Genomic DNA, 22,804 nt, shown 5'->3' with positions numbered 1-22,804 from the left:
TTCTTGTTATGTAATTCAGTAGCTGAAAATTCTGTACCTGAATATTTAACCCCTACTCTAGAAGAGAAATAATGTTAGACTCAGTCAAGAAAGTGAATTCTGACTTAACAAAAAGTTAGTGTGTTTTTTCTCCAAGATTTTAAGCACAGAGAAGAGAGCAAATATGAGTGGTCTGCTAGGATTCATTCTTCCTATATGTTTAAGTTTTTGTGAATTATTTTAGCGTATTTTTTGAAACAACACACATTTTCATCTGGCTTGAAATGCAAGCTATTGAGTTATGAACAGGACAGATTTCTGGCATCATTTAGTGCAATAAAAATTGAAAGGATAAAACACCAGGTAACAAGCAACGGTGACATTTTTTCAGTTCAGTGGTTGCTGTTAAATAAATTACAGCAGCATCATGGTAGATTATGGAAGTAGTATAGAAGTAAATGTCTGTCATTGGAAATAATAATTTTGTCATTCATATAAGGAAATAAAAAAATGTTAGTGAAGAAATTAAAAAGAAACTTCAGCTCTCTCAGAATTTTAGGTAAAATAATAACTGTATTATAACCATAATACAGTTACACATTTGCTGTGTCTAGAAGTTACTTCAAGCATTAGCTAGATTGTTTTAAGTGGAAGGGGGAAAAAGGAAAGTTGTTACTGACTTGGCAGTAGTAGCCATCCAACTGATTTATTTCTCCTGTTAAAAATATCTGAATTTTGTTGTTGGACGTATAAAAGCCTACACCTCAGTACTGTATTTGCAGTGATCGACATGTTGGAAAAACCTTCTCCAAATCATCCTCCTTCATAGATTATGTCAGACGGTCTCTGAAAAAGCTGGAACTGGATGATTCAAAGGTGAGTCGCTAATTAGTGACTATATGAAATTGTTTTATCCATATAATTTCTTAAGTCAGCACCACAATGCAATGTTTGAGCCATAGAGTTGATTTATGTCATGTATTGCTGTAGGAACATTATATTTGAAGACTTAATACCTTTTAATTAGAATGTTAAAGAAACAGATGAAGATTTGAAATCACTTTGTTAGAGAAAAAGAAGTAAATATAAAGTAGAAATTTAAAATAATTTTGAGATTTTATTTATGTTCTTGAGTATCTTGTCTTATTCTTAGTCCTACAACTGCTCAATTGGTCAACAGATGGCAACATAGCATTAGGCATGGAATATGATTGTGTGAAGATCACAGCCATGTTGTGAGAACAAGTTGTGCAAAGGAGACACTAGAGACTACTAGACAGATTATTAACAAATTAAGTACAATCAAAGGAAGAGTGGGAGTGGCAGGCATGTAAAATATTTAAGGTAAATGTTGTTACAGTCTCTGGTAATGTTTAAAACCTGTAGTCAAAATGTCAAATCACTTAAAATTTGCCAGGCACATCAAATCATGAGCTAGGAGAAACAGGCAAAACCAAATAAGCAAGTAAATTCAAATGACATTGGAATCATCCTGACAATAGTAAGAAAAGGACTTATGCCTGAAGTATGCTGTATTTTAAAATGATTATATTTAACTCTGTAGTTAGCAAATCAAGCCTAGAGAATGTAGTTACCTGTTTGCTTTTCTGTATGAATAGGGACTAAAAAGATACGTTCACCCCAGCTAGAAATAAAATTATGTCTTTCTTCATGTGGGCACAGTCACGCAAAAGCAATAGTGGACTGTTTGTGTAATAATCAGTTCACAAGATCATTGATTGAACTCTGCTAGTGCAGATTTGTTCACTGTTTTCTTTAAAACCAATAAGCATAGAAAGTTAGTGTCAAGAGATCTAATTTTAGGTATGTTGCCTTTTGCTAAGAAGGGTCTGGACAAATGCAAGTTGCCCTGAGACAAAGATGTCTGTCAACACTACTTCAAGCTGCACATTTATGTGGTTGCTAAAGACCTGATTCAAATAAATGCTTACTTTTGCTCATGTTTCTCCTCATTTTAAGTGCAGCTGGCTGCATACTGAAGACTGGATTTTATGCTGATGTAAACAATAATATTTTTTATTTCCCAGCTATATTGAAATCTGCAGCAGCACAAAACCAGTGCTATTTTGATACTACTGAGAGGAAAGTTGTTACTGCTCCCTTAACAGTGGTTCTGACCCTGCAGTTTTCATGGTGGAGTCAGCACTGTATCTACACAATATAGGAGAATGTGTTAAATGCCTCTCTTCAGAAAAAAAAAATACTTACATAGCTAGAAATGTGATGAAGCCTAAACATTTGCTCTGAAAGACAACAAAATCAAAGAGAAATTTATGTGGAATTTGGGTTTTTAGCTCTATTTAGAAATGAACAAAAGAGCAGCTGTACTGCATAGACCAAATGTGTACTTTGTCTCTGGCAGTGGACAAAAACCGATGCATTGGGAAGAATATAAGGTGGGAGCAAGCCTACGTGAAGCACACTTCCAGAATAATCAAAAATGTCCTTGTCATTCACCAAAAAAAAAGGGAGGCAATAATTTTCTTGATGCATAAATATATTTAGATTATATTAAAAAAGCAGCTAAAACTTAGTGACGTTGTGTAATACAACCAGAGAACCATGAGAAAAAATTGTTTCCATATGGGTCTCTGTTTCACATGTGCAAAGATATTTTCTAAAATACAGAAGTCAAGAAACTGTGAGTCTCCAGTCTTTTACAAGGCTTATCAGAATATTAAACAGAATTTCATCTCTGTATGATCATAAAAGTACTGGAAAGGAAAATAGAGGAGTAGAGGCACTGTCTCTAGGAGTCCCTGCCAGGGTTTGGTAGCTTGTCATGGTAAAATCTTGCATGGTTTTTATCACTGAAGCTGAATCTGTACTCTGGGATGTAAACACTCTTCTAAACTTAATGGTTCATGATAAGCCTGCAGCTGCTTCCTTTATACACACCACTACCTCTGTTTCTGATCAAAAGGTAGCTCTGGGGCAGTCCAGTCATTTTCCAGTTTGGACAATTGTGGAGGCAGGATAAATAGTGCAAGTATATAGAACATGTAACCTGCCTTGATACTCATTTTTGTAAGTGTGTGCCTTTTGCTAAATACTACACTGATGAAGACTCACCAGGTATAATTATCCAAATACCAAGGTTTTTTTGGCTGTTGATTTTAAGTAAAGATAAGTTCTTGAATCCTGCCAATAGAATCCTTCCAATAATTCATGTGAAGAAATCCCTCTGTGTCTTTCCTTTGTAAAATAGATATGAAGTTTTTGCTTATGTGAAGCAAGAATTAGACTCCTTATGAAAAGTGTCTCAGTCAGGAATTAGAGTGAGACAACATACTAAAACAGTTTCTCTACAAAAAAAAAAAAACAAAAGGCATTTATCAATAACCTAGCACCATTCATTGTTAAGAATTACTGTTCAAGGGCTGAAGTTTCCTATTAAGTGAGCCAAAAAAATTTCCTCCATTCATGGTGTTTCTTTTTAGTATGGGAGAGCCTGTCAATTAAACACCTAAAAGCAAATGAAATCCATTTTTCTGCCTTGCTACAGGACCATTCCCTTCACACATCTCTTCACCTCAGTAGTAAAAATGAGGTATAAACCATGACTACTGAATTTCTGACAAAACATTCTCATTCTGTGAGGGCAGGGAAAGGTCTTGCAGTGTGAACATGCTGCTTCACAGGTATGGTTATATTGCTTATAGCTTCAGAATTAAGGGAATTGCTCTCTGGGCCATGGATCATAAAATCATAGAAGGGATGTTAATGATCATCTAGTTCCAACACCCCTGCTGTGGGCAGGGACACCTTTCACTAGGCCAGATTGCTGAAAGCCCCATCCAGTCTGGTTTGAACGTTGCCAGGGATGGGGCATCCACAGCTTCTCGGCAAACCTGTGCCATGTCTCACCACCCCCATAGTGAAGAGTTTTTTCCTTATGTAATCTAAACCTCCTCATTCATTTTAAAGGCATTTCTCCTTGTCCTACATGCCTTTGTGACAAGTACCTCTCCACCTCTCTTGTTGGTCCCCTTTAGGTACTGGAAGGTGCTTTAAGGTCTCCTTGGAGCCTTCATTTCTCCAGGCTGCACAGCCCCAACACTCTTAGCCTGCTGGCCACAACTCTTTTACTGTGGCCATTCAGTGAATTCCTTGCCCACTGAGTGGTCTCCAGTTTAGAGACGAGGATGTCATGTGGGATAATGGGAAATGTTTTGCACAAGTCCAGGTAATGATGTCAGTTGCTGTTTCCTTATCAAGCAATGCTGTATCTCCTTCATAGAAGGCCACCAGCTTTGAAGGCACAGTTTGCCACCAATGACCATGTTGGCTGTCACCCTCTTCATTTCCTATGTGTCTTAGCATAGTTTTCAGGAGGATCTAATGCATGATCTTAAGCATCGAGGTGAGACTGACTGACCTGTACTTCCCCAGGCCTTCAGTTTTTTTTCCTTTTTGAAAATGAGTTATGGATTATGTTCCCCTTTTTCCATGGGAACTTTACTTGGCTGACATTCTCAAATATGCTGAATAGTGGCTTAGCAACTTCATCTGCCAGTTCCTTCAGGACCTACAGACGTATCTCATCAGATCCTATGGACTTGAGCATCTTCAGGCTCCTAAGATGTTCTTGAGCCTGATCTTCTCCTACGGTGAGCAGTTCTTCATTTAGTTAGTCACTGCCTTTGCCTTCTGCAGCTCAGGTGGTGTGGCTGAAACACTTGCTGGTGAAGACTCAGTCAAAAAATGTTGTTGTGTATCTCAGCATTCTCCATAAGCTGTGTAACAAGTCTCCTGTTCTGGAGAGTTCACACATGTACCTATAGAAGCTTTTCTTGTTGCTCTTGATGTCAGTCAAGTTTAATTCTGTGAGAACTTAATCTTTCCTAACCTGATCCCTGGGTGCTTGGACAAGATCTGTGTTCCTCCCCGGCTGCCTGTTCTTGCTTCCAGTCTTGATAGCTTTCCCTTTTGTTGTTTCGTTTGTTTAGGAGATCATTGTTCCTCCCTGCTGACCTCATGGCATTTTTGCCTGACTTCCTCTTTAAGCTTGGAGTATTAACCAACCTTCATAGGCCTCTTTCCCCTCCAGGGCTTCATGCCATGGTTCTCTGTCAAGCTGATCCCAGAAGTCTGGTCTCCCGAAATCCAAGATAATGAGTTTACTGTGTGCTCTTCTTGCTGCCCCAAGGACCTTGAATTCCAGTATATCATGGTCACTGCAGTCAGGGCTTCCCCTTGAGCTTCACATTCCCCACCAGGCATTCCTTATTGGTGAGAACTGAGAGCATTGCTCTCCTATCTCATGGGAAGGTAGTACTCATCAATGCATTCCAGGAACCTCCTGGGTTGCTTATGCCCTGCTGTGTTGAGCCTCCAACAGATACTGGTGTGGTTGAAGTGCCCCGTGAGGACAAGGGCTTGTGAAAGTGAGGCTGCTCCTTTGTGCTTGTAGAGGGCCATCTGGAGATGCCTGCACAGAGCTGCAGTAATTGGATACATACCAAAGCAGTATTTTGTTCCTGATTGTTTTCTTTGTCATAGTTCACTCTGTTTCTACAGACTCTGTGTTGTACAGACAGAGCACTGAGGGTCACAGAGATTTTGGAGACATTCTTTCTATGGCAAGATTTCTTTTTCCTTTTGTTCAGCATTTTACCTAATTAATGTGAATGGGGAACTCTCTTTTGGGAGGATGGAGCATTCATCCCTGTTCTCTCTCCTAGAGTAGCTAGCCCCTCTGATACTTGTTAGCCTTTTTGCTTTCAAGCAGCGAGAGCAATTCCTTCCTCTTCAGCTCAAAACATGTTTCAGCTGTTTGTAGCTGCTTTACAAATGCATTTAAAATGAAGCCTCTTTATTAACAGATCTGATATTGCTGCTTAAGGCAATAAGTGCTACAAATTGCATTGCCAAGGCAAAAAGTCCTCATATAAGTATTTATGTATTTCTAGAGTTTTTAAGAAAGAAAACTCAAAACTCTTTAGGTTTCCTGGTGTCCTGTTCTTCCTGGGGTAGATTAGCAAACGATCTTTCATAGGGGCTAGCTTAAGGTGACTAAATGGAGAAAGTGCTTACAAAACGAAGGCCTGGATATGTGTCTGACAGCCTTTGGGATCTATTGACTTGGTGCTTTTGCAAATTCCAGACTATTTAATTTTGAGTGTTAATACTGGTAGACAATACTGAAATCAGAATTTGTGCAAAACAAACATTTTTTCACTAAGTGCTGTTTTTTTATCAGACAAGTCGGGGTTTTTTTTTTACATTTGATAAGTGGAGATGGGTTACTCTTAGCTTACTGCAGACTGTCCTTGACATGTAAATTGTCCTCAGCAGTGACTTGTGGAGTATCATAAAATGCAGTTTGCAAATGAAGGGAAATAACATGAAGCTTACTGTGTGGCTTAATTTTCTCTTACTTTAAAAAGTGTTGGAAAACCACTCACTTAAGACTGGGAAACTGTCAGTAGTGGAATTGTGTAATACATTAAGACATGAACTAACCTGAATATATGCAGCTGTACTAACTGGAACTAACAAGAATTTTTGCAAGAAATAGGGAAGAGAGGGACTTTTAGCCTAAGATTTCTTACTATCTTAATGTCTACCCCACAGCCAGTATCAGTGTGAATATCTTGAGATGACAGTGAATATCTGAAACTGGTTGGTCTTTGCTAAGAATATTTGTAATTTGGTGTGTTTTATTATGTTCAGCCATTGGACAAACATGGAGCCAAAGCCAAAACAATGCTCTCCACTTTCCCCTGAATCCTGAAACAGCAATTAACTGAGACAGTCAAAGCAGTCAAAAAATGAAGGTACTGCATGGATTTACACATTTAATGCATTTTGCAATTGTTGAAGAGTTGACTTTCTTCACTGTTTTCTTGGACAGAAGGAATTTCATCTCACAGACTTCCTGTGTCCTTTGTTAGTTAGGGAAGTACTAAATGACAGCTCAGATAACACTTGTGCAGCACTCTATAAAGTGTAAGCACATAATGCTGTTTTTTAAGCATAGCTGTTTTTCATTTAGACAAAATATTATCCCAGTTACGGCACTGTAGCATTTTACTCTGACAAGGAGTCCTAAGAGATGTGACTTGTATCTCAATTAGGTATAATTATAAATAATATAGATTCCATTCATTTGAAATGCATTTTAAACAAAGTTCTAAATAAACCTAAGTCTTTCAGTAATTTCATTATCTGTTTTTAGTTATTTTACAGTATATAACATTACATTATTTTTAACTACCTTGGTCATGGAAAAGTTGTAAAATTTCCTGTTACGTATGTTTTCCTAAATGTTTTGAACTGATATAAGACACTGCTCTGCTAGAAGGATTGCCTTACAGTTTTCTTGTACTCTCATTAGTGTTCCTGATAGTGCTGGTACAAGTAGAGAGAGGAAACATGGAATTGTGCAGTCAGTGCAGGAAGAAGCAGTCCCTTTGAGCAAAGAGGAATTGCATCTAACAGACTGTGGAATAGCATCCTTAGGCCGTCTCTTCTCTGGAGGACATGTGCAGCATTGGGCAGTAAAAGAGACTTTGATTCAGTGAAAATACTCTTAGTCTAGGAAAGGATACAGTGCTGAAAAAATCCTCTCTGAAGAATCATGAAGTGTGGTATCAGTAATTGCCCCACACCTTGTGCCTGAATATTTTCTATTCAGCCTGTGCTCTATCAGCATGCCTGTGGGACTGCAGTCCAAGGTGGGTGAGCTCAGGTGTGTGGTATCTCACATGCTCTCAGAGCTCTGTGACAGTCTCACTGTGGTCACAACAGATCAGTCAGCCCTATGGCTCATGTTTAGTGCCATCTCCACCATATGGTATTTATGGTATATATGGTATACCTATGTGGTATTGTTATAACTAGGTCACTGGAGACCATGCCAGGTCATCTTGCTTGTTCTGGCTGTTTGAGTGACCACATCAATCCACAAAGAAATTAGTTCAAAATAAAGCTTGCACCACCATCACAATGCAAAGAGATGAGGTCCTTTTGTTGACAACCTGATAAAGACCAGGAGACGTTGTAGCTGTATCAGGGAGGAAATACTGGCTAAAATGAAATTAAGGTTACTTCAGTGTCAGTAACATAAGCTAGATCTTTGAGTGCAGAGTAATTTTTAAGATGAATGTATATATTTTAGTTTTTTCAGGTTCATAGTATCAACATCAAAATGTAAGAAAAAAGTTCAGTGTTTATATATGAAGAATTTTTTTTGGATACACAACTGAGTGACAACACAGAGAACAGTTGCTTGGACAACTTCAGTGGCTGAATGGGCTTGCTTTGCATGTGGAAGTACAATTCTTCTTCAAAAATGCCAAGAGTAAACTACTCCTACTTCACTTTGGAAAGAGAGCTGAAGTTTGTGTTAGGTACCGAAGGCAGGTGGAAAGCTGTTGCAGTTTCAGACAAAGCCAATGTTATCTGGATTTTAGTTGTTTTCCAATAAATTGACCACATGGCTAACTACCAGTTACCCTTTTCATGCCCTTCTCTACCAATGCTTTTCAATGGGTGCTTTCTCTCTTTTCCAGCTGAGCTGTTGATTCGGTTCACTCACCAAACTGTCATCTGAGGCAGTTTGTAATAGTCTAGCCTATCCATGACAGCAGGATGTGTTCAGTCAGAATGTGTGATAGGCAGGGAAGGAATGGAAAAGCACATACTTGAGTACGGCAGTTTGCAAGAGACATTTTTGACCCACTTTCTATTTGCCAAACATTTCACATCTTGTTTTCTTTTCATTTGAATGCTTCCTCTTTAAAAATGGAGAACATAAAGGAAGCAAAAGCAGAAAGGTTTCAAGATCACATTTTTCTGAATATAGATCTTTGTATTTTAATTCCAAATAGCCTGTAATTTCAAAAAATCCATTATACTAAAACCCTATTAATACTCAGTTGAAATGAAAAGCTTTTAGGGCAGAGGTTAAATAAACTATTTTGTTTATTTCATGATCAGCATATTTTAGTTGATTTGACTGTTTAGAGGGGAAGAGAAAAACAAAAAGAACTCTAAAATATTTGCACAGCTTCACAGTAAATAAAATAGCAATAAGACCAAAAAATTCTTGTTAGTCCACATTAGTACTGCTGGATAAGCTACTCAACCTTGCCTTTGCAGTTGGGAAAATGTACTTTCTAAATTAATAAAATTATGACTGAAATACTACAAAAGTTTTTGCTGATCTCTTGTTTTAAAGCAGAGTTAAAATTATGCATCATTCGTGAAAATAGTATTTGTCAGATCTTCTAAAAGCTTCTTGTGATTGAGACTGACAACCTTGCCAGTCCTAAATTAACCTCTAGGAGAAAATGTTTCTTCAAGTTTTTGGCTGACTGGTTGTTTTTTTTTTTTTTTTTTGTTTGGTTTGGTTTGGGTTTTTTTCTGCAATTCAAGCTCATTAGTTCTTGCCCTATCCGTGACAGACACAGTGAACAAACTGTTCCCTACTTCTTGATGATAGCCTTGTAAAAACTGTTATTATCCCCACTCTCAATTTTGTCTCATTTAGCCTGATCAGTTCCAGTTCTCTGAGTCTTTCTTCATAGGTCATGTTTTCTAGATCTCTGATCTATTTTCCCTCTCAGGGCTTTTTCAGACAGTTCATTTCTTTCTTTGAAATCTGATGCCCAAAAATGGATGCAGTATTCCAGCTAGAGCTTTTCCACTGCCAGAGTTGAAGGATTACTTCCTGCACTTTGCAGGCTGCTCTCCCATACATGTCACAGAATGGTGATTGTTGATTTTTTTTTTTCAGTAGCACAACTGTGACACTCTCTCATCTTATGATCTGCTCTGTCTTCTAGACTGTCATTTGGTGCTCCCCATCCTGAACAGCTGATTATTTCTGCTGGAGCCTAGTCCCTTCTGCTTTTCTGCACAGCATTTCAAACTTCTTCTCTAAGCAATGCTTCAGTTTCTGAAAGTTATTTTAAGTTCTGGCAATGCCTTCCTGTTGCACATTTGCAGACTTAGCTAATGTGGTTTCTCTTCTATTGTCTGAATTCTTAATGAAAATATTGCATTCCATAATGGACCTCCAGTCAGCAGGTTGTTCTAGTTGCTCAGAGATCCATTAGGAGCCACTCTCTGGTTATGGTCATTCAAACAGTCTTGCTGACTTTTTTGTACTTTATACTGAAGCTTGTTTCCTAAATTTGCTTATAAAATTATTATGGGAAATGTTATCAAAAATCTTTTTGAAATCAAAATATATGAGAACCAGTTGTTTTTGTCTGTCGTGAATCCTTTTACCCTCATTACAAGTGAAGTAGACTGATTGTGATTTATTCTTGACGAATTTGTGTTGATTATTACTCATTTGCTCATCTTTCAGTGGTTTTAAATTCTTTATTTTTTCTGTTTTTCCAGTGCATTGGTTCTGAACTGTCTGCTCTGTAATAAAAGACATATATCTGCTATCTGTCTGACATATTCTCTTTGAGAACTTCTCAGTGACAATGAGTAACAGGTCTGAGGTCATTTCAGTCCCTTCTGGGCTGTCCCAGGATAAAATTCATAATACTCACCTGATTTGAAAACTTAATTTTTTTTTTTAATGTTTCCTGGTTTGTTTCCCTATTTTAGACAAAGATTTTACTTCTTTGCAACTGTATTAGCCACAAGCTCTCAGATGATTCTTCTAACAAAATGTGCAAAAATTTCTTAAGCACTTCAGCTTTCTTAGTCTTTTGTCATAAAGTCATAGAATAATTCAGGCTGAAAAAGACTTTTAAGAGCAGCAATTCCAACCATTAACTCGACACTGCAAGTTTACCACCAAACCATGTCCCTCAGTGCCACATCTCCATGTCTGTCAGAGCAGTTACTTTTCTGCAAAGTCTGGACTCCCTCATTCCATAGCCACAACAGAACAGCCATGCTGCAAAACTCCCAGTACTGCAGAAGTGCATCAGGCCCTTCCAGCTGTGCTCTTCCCAGCAGCCTCCATCAGCAATAATGCTGCAATCCTTCTTCCCACTTCTTTGGCTAGCTCAAGTGTGTTGTTCAGTGTCCAGGACTGTGGTCAGCAGAGCAGACACATCATGACCTTCAAAAGCCAGGAGATGTGGTGGTCTGGCCGCCCTGTAGAGAACATGCTTTGTGAAGAGCTGTCATGGTCACAGCTGCAGCAGCTGCTCTGCTGCACTGGCCAACAAGGGCTGAAAAGGCTTGGTCAAGTTTCTGGACCGTCTGTGTATGAAATTCAGCCTCAAATCATGGCATTTACAGTCGTAGCAGCAGTGCTGGCCACTCTCCACTTCACTGTGTAATTTTCATTTAAAACTCCATGACTGGAGTTTTCTGAATAATGGATATATCTCAGTATTTCATGTCAGTGGAAAATGCTGTGTGAAGAACAGTTACTCTAAATAAGAAGCGAGAAACTGCTATTGGAAAATTATTATAAATATTAGCAAAGTGCTAATTTCAAAAACAAAACACAGATTTCATTTTGTAGTGTGACAATATTTAATTCTAAAGTTTCCTTGAAAAAGTAACTACAATAACTCTGATATCTCTTTTTTTAATCCCTTGCAGCTCCCAGACAGCTGTATAATGGATTACTATGAAAAGTACAAGCACAGAATGAATGAGCTTGAAGCATTTAATATGGTAAAATTTATAGGATTAATACTACTACCTTGCATATATATGTGCTAGTCTAGAACAAAGCCCTGTTAAGTTTTATGTGGAGGTGGACTGTCTTACACTGTGGTATGCAATCTCAAAAAACAAAGCAGTTCCCCCTTCCATACTTTGGAGCCTATCCTATTCCAGAACTATATTAGGTGTAACTAAAGTAATAAAGTGCACACATGGTAGATTCTTTTTCAAGAGGGACTGTTGCACTGGAAAATGGAATGTCAGTCTCCTTTTAAATCTAGACTGGTCTCCATGCAGTTATTTAATAAAAAACTCTTTTTATTGAAATTCATTATTTCCCTCTTTAAAATTGTTCTGCTACATTTAATATTATTTTCTTGTTGGACAATGTCTGAAAAACAACTAATAACATATTTCCCTGACTTTATGGCATTCCATGTATTTTTGATCTTTAATATAATCTGTTTTGAAGATGTCCATCCCTTAGGGAGAACTAGCAAGGTGACATTTATACAACAGAACCCCTAAAAAATGATTGACCTTCCTGGAATTGTTGTGAGGAAATGTAGCCATTTGGAAGTGTATTGCCTGTCTTTCCCAAAAGGATTATAGCATCTAATCTTTCTTTCAGTTGAAGGTTGTTCTGGCTCCTTGCATAGAAGTTTTGATACTTCTGGATCGTCTTTGCTACCTGAAGGAGCAGGTATTTTTGCATTCTCTTTTATGATACATAAAGGCTACATCACTGAAATGAGGCTATTTCAGTCAATTTATTACTGTGCAGACGAAAAGTCTCTGTTGCAGAATTATTATTCTCATCATATTTGCAAAAGTATAAGCATTCATTCCATTTAGTATACACATATGCCCAGCAGATGTTTTTATTTTCAACAAAGCAGCAACAGTAAAGTTTATGCTCTCTCTTAATTGTATGGTAATTACTAGTCAATAGATAGTAAAAAATAAATTAATCAAAGATGCATCAAATCTCATTTTATACACCATAATGAGATATTTAATAATTTAAATTTTTTGGAAATGCTAAACAAATATTGTGCTGTTAATACTCAAACTTTCAATTAATGTGCTTTCGAACATATAATTCAAAAAATTTTGAATTAGATCCAAAATGTTTATGACTTTCTTTTACTGTTTCTTAATTAAGAGCAATAATGGGAGAGGGTGCACTTTTTCTAACTGTGTGGGTCAGCTGAGGTACATTTGACTAAAATGCAGCCTGGATATATTTTACAAATATAGATCTGGGATATAACAAGCAAATGCTACTACATTTGCTCCACGATGACTTCCATTATTGCACAGTTTCTTCTAACACTGATTTGGAGCTTGGCCTGGTTAACTTGAAAGCACTGGCAATACTTTTTCTGCACCAGTAAACATTTTTCATACAACTAATAATTTCCTAGGAGGAAATGGTATCATCTTCCAGCTTCTGTTCTGGGCCGTGGTCAAAAGAAAATTTTAAAATAAAGTTTAAACTCATTCATATGAATAGCTGTGGTTTTCCCCTATAAACCTTTCATTTTAACAACTCCGTTTTATCGTAAGTGAAAATTCACTTTATTCTCTGTCACGGTGCACTTGGAACAACTGAATTGTAGTAAATGTATGCCTTTGTTCTGACTGGTATTTTTACAGAGAGCCAATTTGAAATAGTTAAATAATGATGTGTTTTCCCAAATGCCAACCAGCTAAAAATTGCATAGAAATATGTATGATTTCCAAGGTGGTAGATCAAACTTGCTGCATATAGCACTAATTCACCTTTTCTAAATGTAATATAAGCATGGATTTAATCTTGTACTGAACGATTCACAAAATGTTTAGGAAGAAAAATAAAAGTTATAAAAGCCAAATGGAGCATGATGACCAGATCCAGCCAGCCTGACTCCTTTGAAAAGTTAATTAGCTTCAGTAGTAGAATGTGCAACATAAAATGAGTATGACGTGATCCTTAATTTCTTTGCCCTAGTTCAACCAAAAAGCAAAGCTTTATTGATAAGCCAGGTGGGAAGCTATCACTTGATAGCACTAGAAATAATTAAATTACCTTTAAATTGATCCTGTCATGGGTGTCCTTTTTTCATAACAAACTTTCCCCCCATTTTCTTATTATATAAGTGGCTTTCCTGCTTTGCATTAGGATAATTCTATTTATTTTCAATTTTGTATTTCAAAATGTGGACTTACTACAATATTTTAGCTTATAAGTCAAACAAATTTTTATGCACTTCAATCATATGTCATTTTCAGGAAAACATTGCCTGGTCTGGACTTGTGAAGTTATTTGATCCTGTGAAGTCCCCGAGATGCTATGCAGTTATTGCTCTGAAGAACCAGTCATGTTCTTAAGTGGAAGCAAATTGCAAAGAGGTTGAAAATTCTGAACTGATAGTGCTGTTTCCTCCCTTTTATTCTGTTATTTTAATTGATTCCTCAAGTACAATGTTTGCTTTTCAGATGCAAAAGAAAAAAGTGCAGTGCTTCTTTGAATCTTCAGAAATAAATATCTTCTTTATAAATATGATTGCTTCCTTATGTCAGTTATTAATGTTGAACATCTGACTTGGTTGTAAATGTTACATTATAAATGTGATTATTATTTTAAATAGCATTTCTGTTTCTTCTTTTTAAGGTATTATGCTTATGTATCCTTTCTCTTCATACTTCTAATCTCAAGATAACCTCAATTTTTACCTGTGGCTGGTATCAGCAGTCTCAGACTAGGCTCAATTTTTCTTTTCTAGATTCAGATGGTGCAGAGTATAAACAGAAAAAAAGCCTGCACTGTAAACAAGAGGCTTGTAGGCACACAGTTTGTGGTATTTAGGAGTGGGGCTGGGGCCAAGCCTCATCTCCAATGGGTACAGCTGTGAAAAGCAGGTGAGCAGCATTGAAGGAGCCATGGAGTGCCCAGGGGCACTGACCAGCCACCAAAGGGAACAGAGGGCACACAGGTGCAGTGCATCAACATGAGGGCATAAAAGGTTGGGCTAAAGAACAAGAAGAGCAGATGCTTGCTGGCTTCTGAAGTGATGTCACTCTGCTTGGGCAGATGCCTGAAGCCTTTGATGGGGTATGGTGTTCCTCTGTGTGGGTGACTGCTTAAAGCCTTCTCAAATCATATGGGGATACTCTGTGCACTGTGGCCATCTGGACTGTGGCATGTGCTGTGCCATATGCTGTGGCAGAGGCTCATAGGCTAAATGGGGTCTTTGTGCTGCCTCTTCTTCAGGTCATCAGGACCAGCTTATTTCTAGAGCAGCATAGAAGAGCCTAAGTAGTGACTACCTGCAAAGGACAGTTTTATATCAACCCCTTCTTCATTCAGGCATTTTCCTGGCATGCTCTTGCTGGCCTGTCACTCTGAAAAAAAATATGTGTGCTCTAATCCAGTGGGAGATTTCCCAGTGCTTAAGAATCAGCTGCCCTGCTGAGGTTCAGTCTGCAATCTTGGGGTTGCATTGGAAAGCTATTATCTGGCCCAAATCTGTATCAAATAAATACCTTGGTACCCAAATGAATTAAAACTTCCCAGGCAGTTTCTTTTTAGCTGTGCTGCTTTCATGAGTGGGAAATTTATTTGTTGATGCATTTATCTCAATGGGTTGCCTAATTAAACTTGCAGATTTCCCATCAATTAAAAAAGAGAAAAGTTTGTTTTCGAAGTCCTAGAGCTTTTATTAGAATTTTCCAGCGAATGTAAAATATAATTAACTACTAGTGCGCAGAAAAAAAGGACAACAAATAAATAATAAAATACAGTATTAAAGAAAAAGGGGAGTAAGAAGAAAAAAAGGAAGATACACATGGAAGATAAGAATAACAAAAAATATTTTTATATTAATTGTATACTGACAGTAATTAGACAGAGACTGAGATGTGAGTAGGAATGGCTTTTACTCTGTTGACCTTTGCAAAATATTATGAGAGCCTGTGGACATGACCACTCAAGAAAATAGAAGTAAGGTAATTTTCTAACAATTCCCATCTTTCTTGATGTATTCATTCACTTGGAAGAAATATTTTGGTTTTATGTCTGTCTAAAAGCACTGCTCTCTGTTTTAGAACTTCAGTCCTTATTAAGTCCATGGTTCCAGTATGAGATTCTGATATTTCTTTGGTCTGAGCAAATTCAATCCTTAGAGCTGCTGAACATCTTCAGCTGCCCAAGGAAATTAATAGAAACTGCAGGTCTGGAGCAGTAGAGCTAAGAGGAAAATGAGGGCTTCCATATATCCTACCTTTTGTTATACAGAGAGTACTGATGAAACTAACAAGCTGCTGAATTTTTTTTCCCAGGAGAGGCATCAAAAGAAAGAAAATCGTTTCCTACCCTCTAAACATCTAGAAAGAAAAAACCAATAATATCTGATATGAAAAGGCACTGCAAAGAACATGATGGTAAAAAGAAAAAAGGTGAACAAAAATCCTAGAAAAACAGGTTTTGTTATATTATGTTCTGGTACGACATGGTGACTAATTGTTACTGAAGTGTTACAGTGTTGTCATCCCTTTTTTACCTGCTGTTGAAAAAATATACTTGGGGAAGAAATTGCTTTTTTTTTTTCTGTTATGAGTCTGTTCTTTTTCAGACCAAATTCTAAAAACTGGGCATATATGATGTTTAAACAAAACAAGCACAGTTTCCCACTGAAAACAAGGGCTTGAAAGTACCTTTTTATGGTCCAAAAATATTCATTTGAGCAAGACCTGTCTGGTTTAATCTGAACTCAGTCAAAATTGCCAAGGGGGTACAGACTAGTGTTAATTTTGTATGATATGTGTGTAATGCTAGGTAAATTCAAAGTTGAATTTTTATTACTATCTTAAGAGAACATTTGCAACAGTTTAGAAAAACAAGCACATCTCTAGGATTAGCACAAGTGCTTGTCTACTGTTTTAAAAGGGTCTGAATAAATTTGCATTCCCTCCCCCAGCAACTTCTCAGGCTCTTTCAGTACTTTTCATGCACTTTGTAGTCTATCCAGGCAAAAACAGGCAATGTGCTTCTTAGAATAAGAACTATCAAGAGGTTTATATGATGAGTTTGGATTCAAGCAAAGTCAGTTGCTGTCTGCTCTCAAAGCTGTTTCAAAGCTCTGGGTGCCTGAATACCTGTGAGTTATTGTTTACACAGTGGAAAAATCCCTGACAGTAATCAAGATGAATAAAACCACTTTTCTTCATGGTTATTGCCAGAAGTTCTCCCATAAAGTAAACTGTATCCTAAATATGATGAAGTCTTTTGATAGGGAAGAATCTCCATTTTCTTTCAGTGTGACAGACCATTATCTATCTTGCTGTGCTCCCTAAGGAACAGAGGATATACCTGCTTTCCACCAGGTGATTGCCTGATTCTGTTTGTGGCACAGCTGTGCATTCCCTAACAGATACAGAGTGTTTTATTCATCTTTCTTAGGGCTGAAACCTGTTCTGAGATGGAGGAATAAGAGTGTATGCAGGGTATGGGTTACATTAATATTCAAGAGATCAGCATAGCCCTAAAATCTCCAAGCCTGCTTTTGTGACAAGCTGTTATTCTGCAGGTGGATTTCAGCTGTAATTCTGGGATTCCTCAGGGGCTGGTATTGGGGCTGGTGCTGTTTAACATCCTTGTTGGAGACATGGACAGGGGGATTGAGTGCATCTCAGCAAGTTTGCAGATGGCACCAAGCTGTGTGGTGTGGTCAGTGTGCTGGAGGGAAGGGATGCCATCCAGAGGGACCTGGACAGGCTTGAGAGATGGGCCCACAAGAACCTCCTGAAGTTCAACAAGGCCGAGTGGAAGGGCCTGTACCTGGTTTGGGGCAATCCCAAGCACAAACACAGGCTGGGCAGAGAATGGATTGAGATGAGCCCTGGGGAGAAGGGCAAGGGGGAATGGTCTCAAGCTCAAGGAGTGTAGGTTTAGATTAGATGTTAAGAAAAAATGGTGAGGCACTGGAGCAGGTTGCCAGAGAGGTTATGGACTCCTCATCCCAGGGAGTGTTCAAGCTCAGGTTGGATAGGGCTCTAAGACCTGGTCTAGTAGAGGGTGTCCTTGCCCATGGCAAGGGGGTTGGAACTAGATGATCTTCATGGTCCCTTCCACCTCACCCCATTCAGTGATTCTAGGTCTGATTTCTCACTTGTAACATCATGCCACAAAAGAATTTGTGCTGTTTTATTTTCAGAGGTTTTAGCTTTAAGAGGTTTTTTTTTTTTCTGATTAAATATTAAGTATATTTTAAGGTAAATTATCTGCATTGACAGTATTCTTTACTGTTAAAGTGCTTAATATCTGCTCAGAGTTAACATGGTTTTGCTATGTCTTGATGGACTTAAAATCTTGAGACTCTATGTCCTGTGATGGCATATAATCTGCACAGGGGAAGCATGCTAAATATATTTGGCTTTGTGGCAGCAATATGTCTTTTAAATGACTGGAGTACTTAGTGGCTTATGCTTACTTCTTTCCTAAAAACTCTCCTAAGTGTGTCTTTATATTGCCAAGTATCTCTGGTGCTGAGGGCAAGTGGTAAAACAGGACCAGCACCAAGAAAGTCCTCCCTGCTTACGTGTGAACTAGCCAACTTAGTGTGGGGCTTCAGACTTTCCTTTCCCAGGGGAGTAACTGAATACCCATCATTGTTAGCATCTTTAAATCTCTTTATCCCATGCATTTAGCATTCTCACTTATATCTGTTCTCCTTCTTCCTGATGTACTGAAAAGAGGGGAATTCCTGCTAGGCTGTGGGCCATGAAGAATTTTCAGTATTTGTAAGCAAATCAGAACTTTAGGTGCAGTTGTCCAGACATTTAAACCAGCCACCTAACCTTTAGAACTATGACTTTAGCTCCCTAAGTTTCTGAAATCCATTCAAAATTTGAATTCCAAAATCCTGCCAGATGGGAGCATGGCCTAATTCTCTGGGAATTTCAGCTATCTGAAATAACCAACTCAGATTGGTGGGTCTATATCCTGTATCTCCAGGCAACTGCTGAATAAGATGGTTTCTTTGAATTTGCTTATCCCTGCTTGTTATCTCTGTCAATGTTGTATTTCAGTGTACTTTGAGATAGAGTAAAATCCTTCTGAGATTTAGGATGCCTCAGAGAAGCTGCACCACAGTTATGCTTCTTGTTGCTTTCTGCCTTAAATTAATTCCTGATGATCAGAAAGATTAGTAAGCAACAGACATCCTGAGAGGCATAGGCTATTAAAAATTACTGTGCACAATATCTTCTCTGCACAAGTCTTTCTCAATTCAAGAGCTCCAAAGCATTTTCTTCACAGCATTTCAGAGCACATTATCATGAAACTCAGACATCTAAGGAAACCCACCAACATAATGAAGATTGTTAAAACATGCTGTTATTCACTAATCTTCCCAGTGTAAACCTACATTCTCTTCAAGGTTCTTTGCAATGTCTGTATCAAACTGGAAACAAATAGACACTTGTCTCACAGCCACAGTGATGCTGTTCATGAAATCAGCAAGAGAATGACATTCTAGTCTCTGCTTTATGCTAAAAGGCAGCAGAACCCTTAGAATAGGTATGCTAAACATTCAAAGATTTCTTCTGATACCATTATTGAAATGCTTTGAACAGATGTTTTCAGTCAGTTCAGTCTGTTACTTACTTCAGTCACTACTTCAGTCATCAACAGGTCTTCAATGTCCTGTGGTTTATGTTCCACAGGTGGACCTTTCTCAGAATACACTTGTCCAAACAGTAAATTATTTCAACTAATTGCTAGGAGTGGTAGCTACTCCTAGGTTTATTTATGGATTTTATAGTAAATTTAAGTTGTTTTATGCAAGCAGAATCCTGCTATATACCACAATTTTCTCAGAAATGTGCATTTGAAGTACACCAGAAAATAGTTTCTAGATTACCAATTAAATGTGAAAGAAATTGAAATTGTACTCTGTGTGTTCTTGGGTAGGAAAGCACAGTACATGACAGGTTACATCATGAGGTGCACTGTTGGCCAGAATCTGATAATTCACAAATACAAAACACATAGACAGGATTACATGGAGGAAAATATCTCAGATTTGCAGTTACCATAAAATGTATTGCTGGTCTTTATAAACCATAGGAAGAAATACAATTATGTTATTTAACTGGAATACAAGAGAACTGGAACTTTCAGTAAGTAAACAGGAGAGTTGCATTTTAAATTGCCCTACATTTTAGGAACTTGCTGCAAAACTATGTTTCTTTTGGGTTGTTTTTTTTTTTTGTGAGGTAGTTGATTATTAAATTATCTCTTTTCAGGTTTTTGCAATTACAGTCACAGTGGTTATAAGGACTTTTTATTTCTTCTTGTAACAAACACATACTAACAAGATACAATTATTTAATATCTTTAAGATTAACAAAGACTGTACAAAAGCAAAATATCACTTCTGAATTTAGCTGCAGTTTATCTATGAATTAACAAATTCTGCATGTGAAACCTGTGAAACTCTTACGTTTTCATTAAAAAATTCTCAGACTTATACAAGTCTCTTTCTTTTTGCATCTTGGCCAGCATGAGCTTACTGATGTAGATAAAGATGTTGTCAGGGTAGCTGGTATTGGGTTTCACATGGAATTTATCAGGAAAATCAAGATGCACTAAATCTACTGAGCCAACAAATCAGATTGTTAGGCTGAAGCTGAGATGGCCTTAACACACTGTCAGCTCTTTCACAGCTCACTGATGAAAAGAGCAAAGCTGTCTGCTTACTGAATAACTGGGTAATGTCTGGCACTGAAGGAGAAAATGCCAAAGCAGAAAGGAGCAGTGATCACCTCTCTGGATTATACAAACCTTCAGAAACAATAATTAAAATGTACAGTTGTAAATCTGTGCTGTTTATTACACCTCCTATTATTAGAGTAATGAATAAAGACTGACAGCAGAAGCAACCATGCTGTTTCTCAACTATAAATCCTAAATTCATTTGTTAGTATTAGAAAGGCTAAAGTCATCAAGAGAACACACAGATGTTAAAAAACTACAGAAAGAGTTGTATATTGCTTGAATAAATGTGCCATTTGCTAAGCTTTTATCCTCTGACGCATGGGCATCAATTCAAAGAACACAATTCACAAAATACTCAATGAGCAGCATATAAAACAAGTTATATCAATTTTAAGTCCTCTGGTATTTATTGACAGACTGTTATTAGCTAATAAAAAAATTCTTTCATGTCACAGAAATTTTAGTTTTAATTTGAGTATATAAATAATAGTAGAGAGTCACATAGTAAAAATGCATATCATTAGGATTAAGGTCTAGACAAATTCTTGATTTAAGTAAAAGATGTCTGTCCAACAATGTAGTGAAGACCTGCATTGTCATTTGTGTCACTGGCTAATTTCTGTTGATTGCCATGGGAGCAGGCTTGGATATAAAAGCATCTGCTGAAGACAAACAGTGTGGATGATCAAATACCTTTTGTACAAGGACAGTTCCAAATTTACATTTCTGAAGGTGAAGAGATCGTGTACGCTTCCTTTATTCAGGCATATTGAAGTTGAACAGTATAGAAATTATTGTGAATGCTGGTTCATCATTGAAATCTTCCTGACATATACTGAGAGAAGGCTTAAATGGCTTTTTGTTCTTTTTTTTTTTTATTTCAGATAATATGTTTGAATACATCAAAACTCAGGATTTTCTCTTCTCTCCCTAGTCCTTAACAATGAGGGCACTGGCTACAGTAACAGAGTTAAATGGCACTTTTTGTTCCTAAGAACAACTCAAGTGTCACAGCCTGTACTTTGACTGAATCCAATGGTATAATTCTCCTGAACACCATTTAACTGATTTTATGAATAAGAAATGTAAGATCTAGCCTTAATTCTTAAAAAAAGCAACACTTGTCACAGTACTTTAACAGAATATTTTCATAGCAAGATTTTACTTTGCATTCCCTTTTCATTTTCCCCTGTATTTCCCTTTTGTCTTTCTTCTATGCAGAAATTTTATATATATTGTAATACAAGAAATTGAATTTATCTGAGTGGTATGTTTCACTAGTTAGCCACCTCTACCAGCCCTTTGTAGGCAGCACATCCCTCATTCATGAACCATGTGTTAAAGATAGGAATGTTAATTAGTAACTTTTTCTGCACAGCCCAAGAATTCAATTGAACCTACAAATGTTGACTGTCAGACAAAAATTTTGATTGATTTTTATAATTCCGTTTAGGATGTGTTTTAAGTATGGATTTCTATGGAAAACATTTTTAAAGGTGATTTTAGGAAAATATTTTACAGTAGGACTTGAAAATTATGTAACTAGAGGTAGAATCTCAGTGGAGAATTAAAATACTATTTCAGGCTGTCTTTGGGGATAATTTAATTAAAAATCCTGTTTTTTATGATTTAGCAACAACATAAATTAATAAAGTGTAAAAGGTATCAGAATTATTCATTCACTTCTGGTTTAATTATTCATTCACTTCTGGTTTAATTTAACCTCATATGTTGCTAATTTACTTGTCTTTGGTGAACTGCACCTAAGATTTTGGAAGAGTTAATCTGGGAACATTCATGTTTTTATGCATTACTGTTTTACAGTACTGTTGAATGAAATAGAAGTGTATGCTATAGTAAGCAATGTCGTGTTTTTCCATAAAAAAAAGCTGCCAAAACAAATCTGAATACATGCAAGAGAAGATTACAGTTCACAGTAAGCATTTAGTTTCTTTATCAGTTTGTCACCAGAAGTTAATGCCAGCTTAATTCAGTGCTTTTTAGCTAGTTAAGGTTGAGACCAACTTCACATTTTGATTCTCCATCTCAGGGAAGGGAAGACAGACCCACTTTACACCAGGTAAAACTGCTGTGTTGTCACCTTGTGTCCCAGAGGCCACATAAGCTTGTTAGTCTGGGATTCCCCCAAATTAATTCCATGTTCTGCAGCACCACCAGTCTGTGGTGCAGTGCTGCCCTGATATGGTTCTATACCCCAGGGGAGAAGCATGTGTATGCTCTGAGAATTATCTGGGTTTTTTTATAGGATAAACAAGGAAATGGAAAAAGTTTTATTACTCCTCCCACCCACTGCTTGTGTTATGCCTTCAAGCACTTTGGGCTGAGTTTTCCTTACTGTCTAAGGGTAGCAGTGAACAGCTCACACAGTTCTTGAGGGACAAGCATTGCTCCTGCTTATCTCTTCTGTGTAATGGGTACATGCTGCCACCA

The 22,804-nt window shown here is 37.4% G+C and overlaps 1 protein-coding gene across 3 annotated transcripts in view; it reads left to right on the top strand.

Annotated features, from left to right (window-relative positions):
* Nucleotides 1-14,137, top strand: part of METTL25 (methyltransferase like 25) — a 45,671-nt gene extending 31,534 nt beyond the window's left edge. For 2 of the 3 annotated variants that reach the window (XM_059846847.1, XM_059846846.1), the window contains 4 exons: nt 762-855; nt 11,527-11,601; nt 12,224-12,295; nt 13,867-14,137. In XM_059846847.1, the coding sequence (XP_059702830.1) occupies nt 762-855; nt 11,527-11,601; nt 12,224-12,295; nt 13,867-13,965 (340 nt within the window). In that variant the 3' untranslated portion in view covers nt 13,966-14,137. The remainder of the gene's footprint in view (nt 1-761; nt 856-11,526; nt 11,602-12,223; nt 12,296-13,866) is intronic. The other variant, XM_059846848.1, reaches the window with a different exon arrangement.
* The last annotated feature ends 8,667 nt before the right edge of the window (nt 14,138-22,804 follow it).

Source organism: Haemorhous mexicanus, chromosome 5 (genome assembly GCF_027477595.1).
Source record: "Haemorhous mexicanus isolate bHaeMex1 chromosome 5, bHaeMex1.pri, whole genome shotgun sequence".
Taxonomy (NCBI): domain Eukaryota; kingdom Metazoa; phylum Chordata; class Aves; order Passeriformes; family Fringillidae; genus Haemorhous; species Haemorhous mexicanus.
This window is presented reverse-complemented; position numbering and strand designations above follow the sequence as displayed.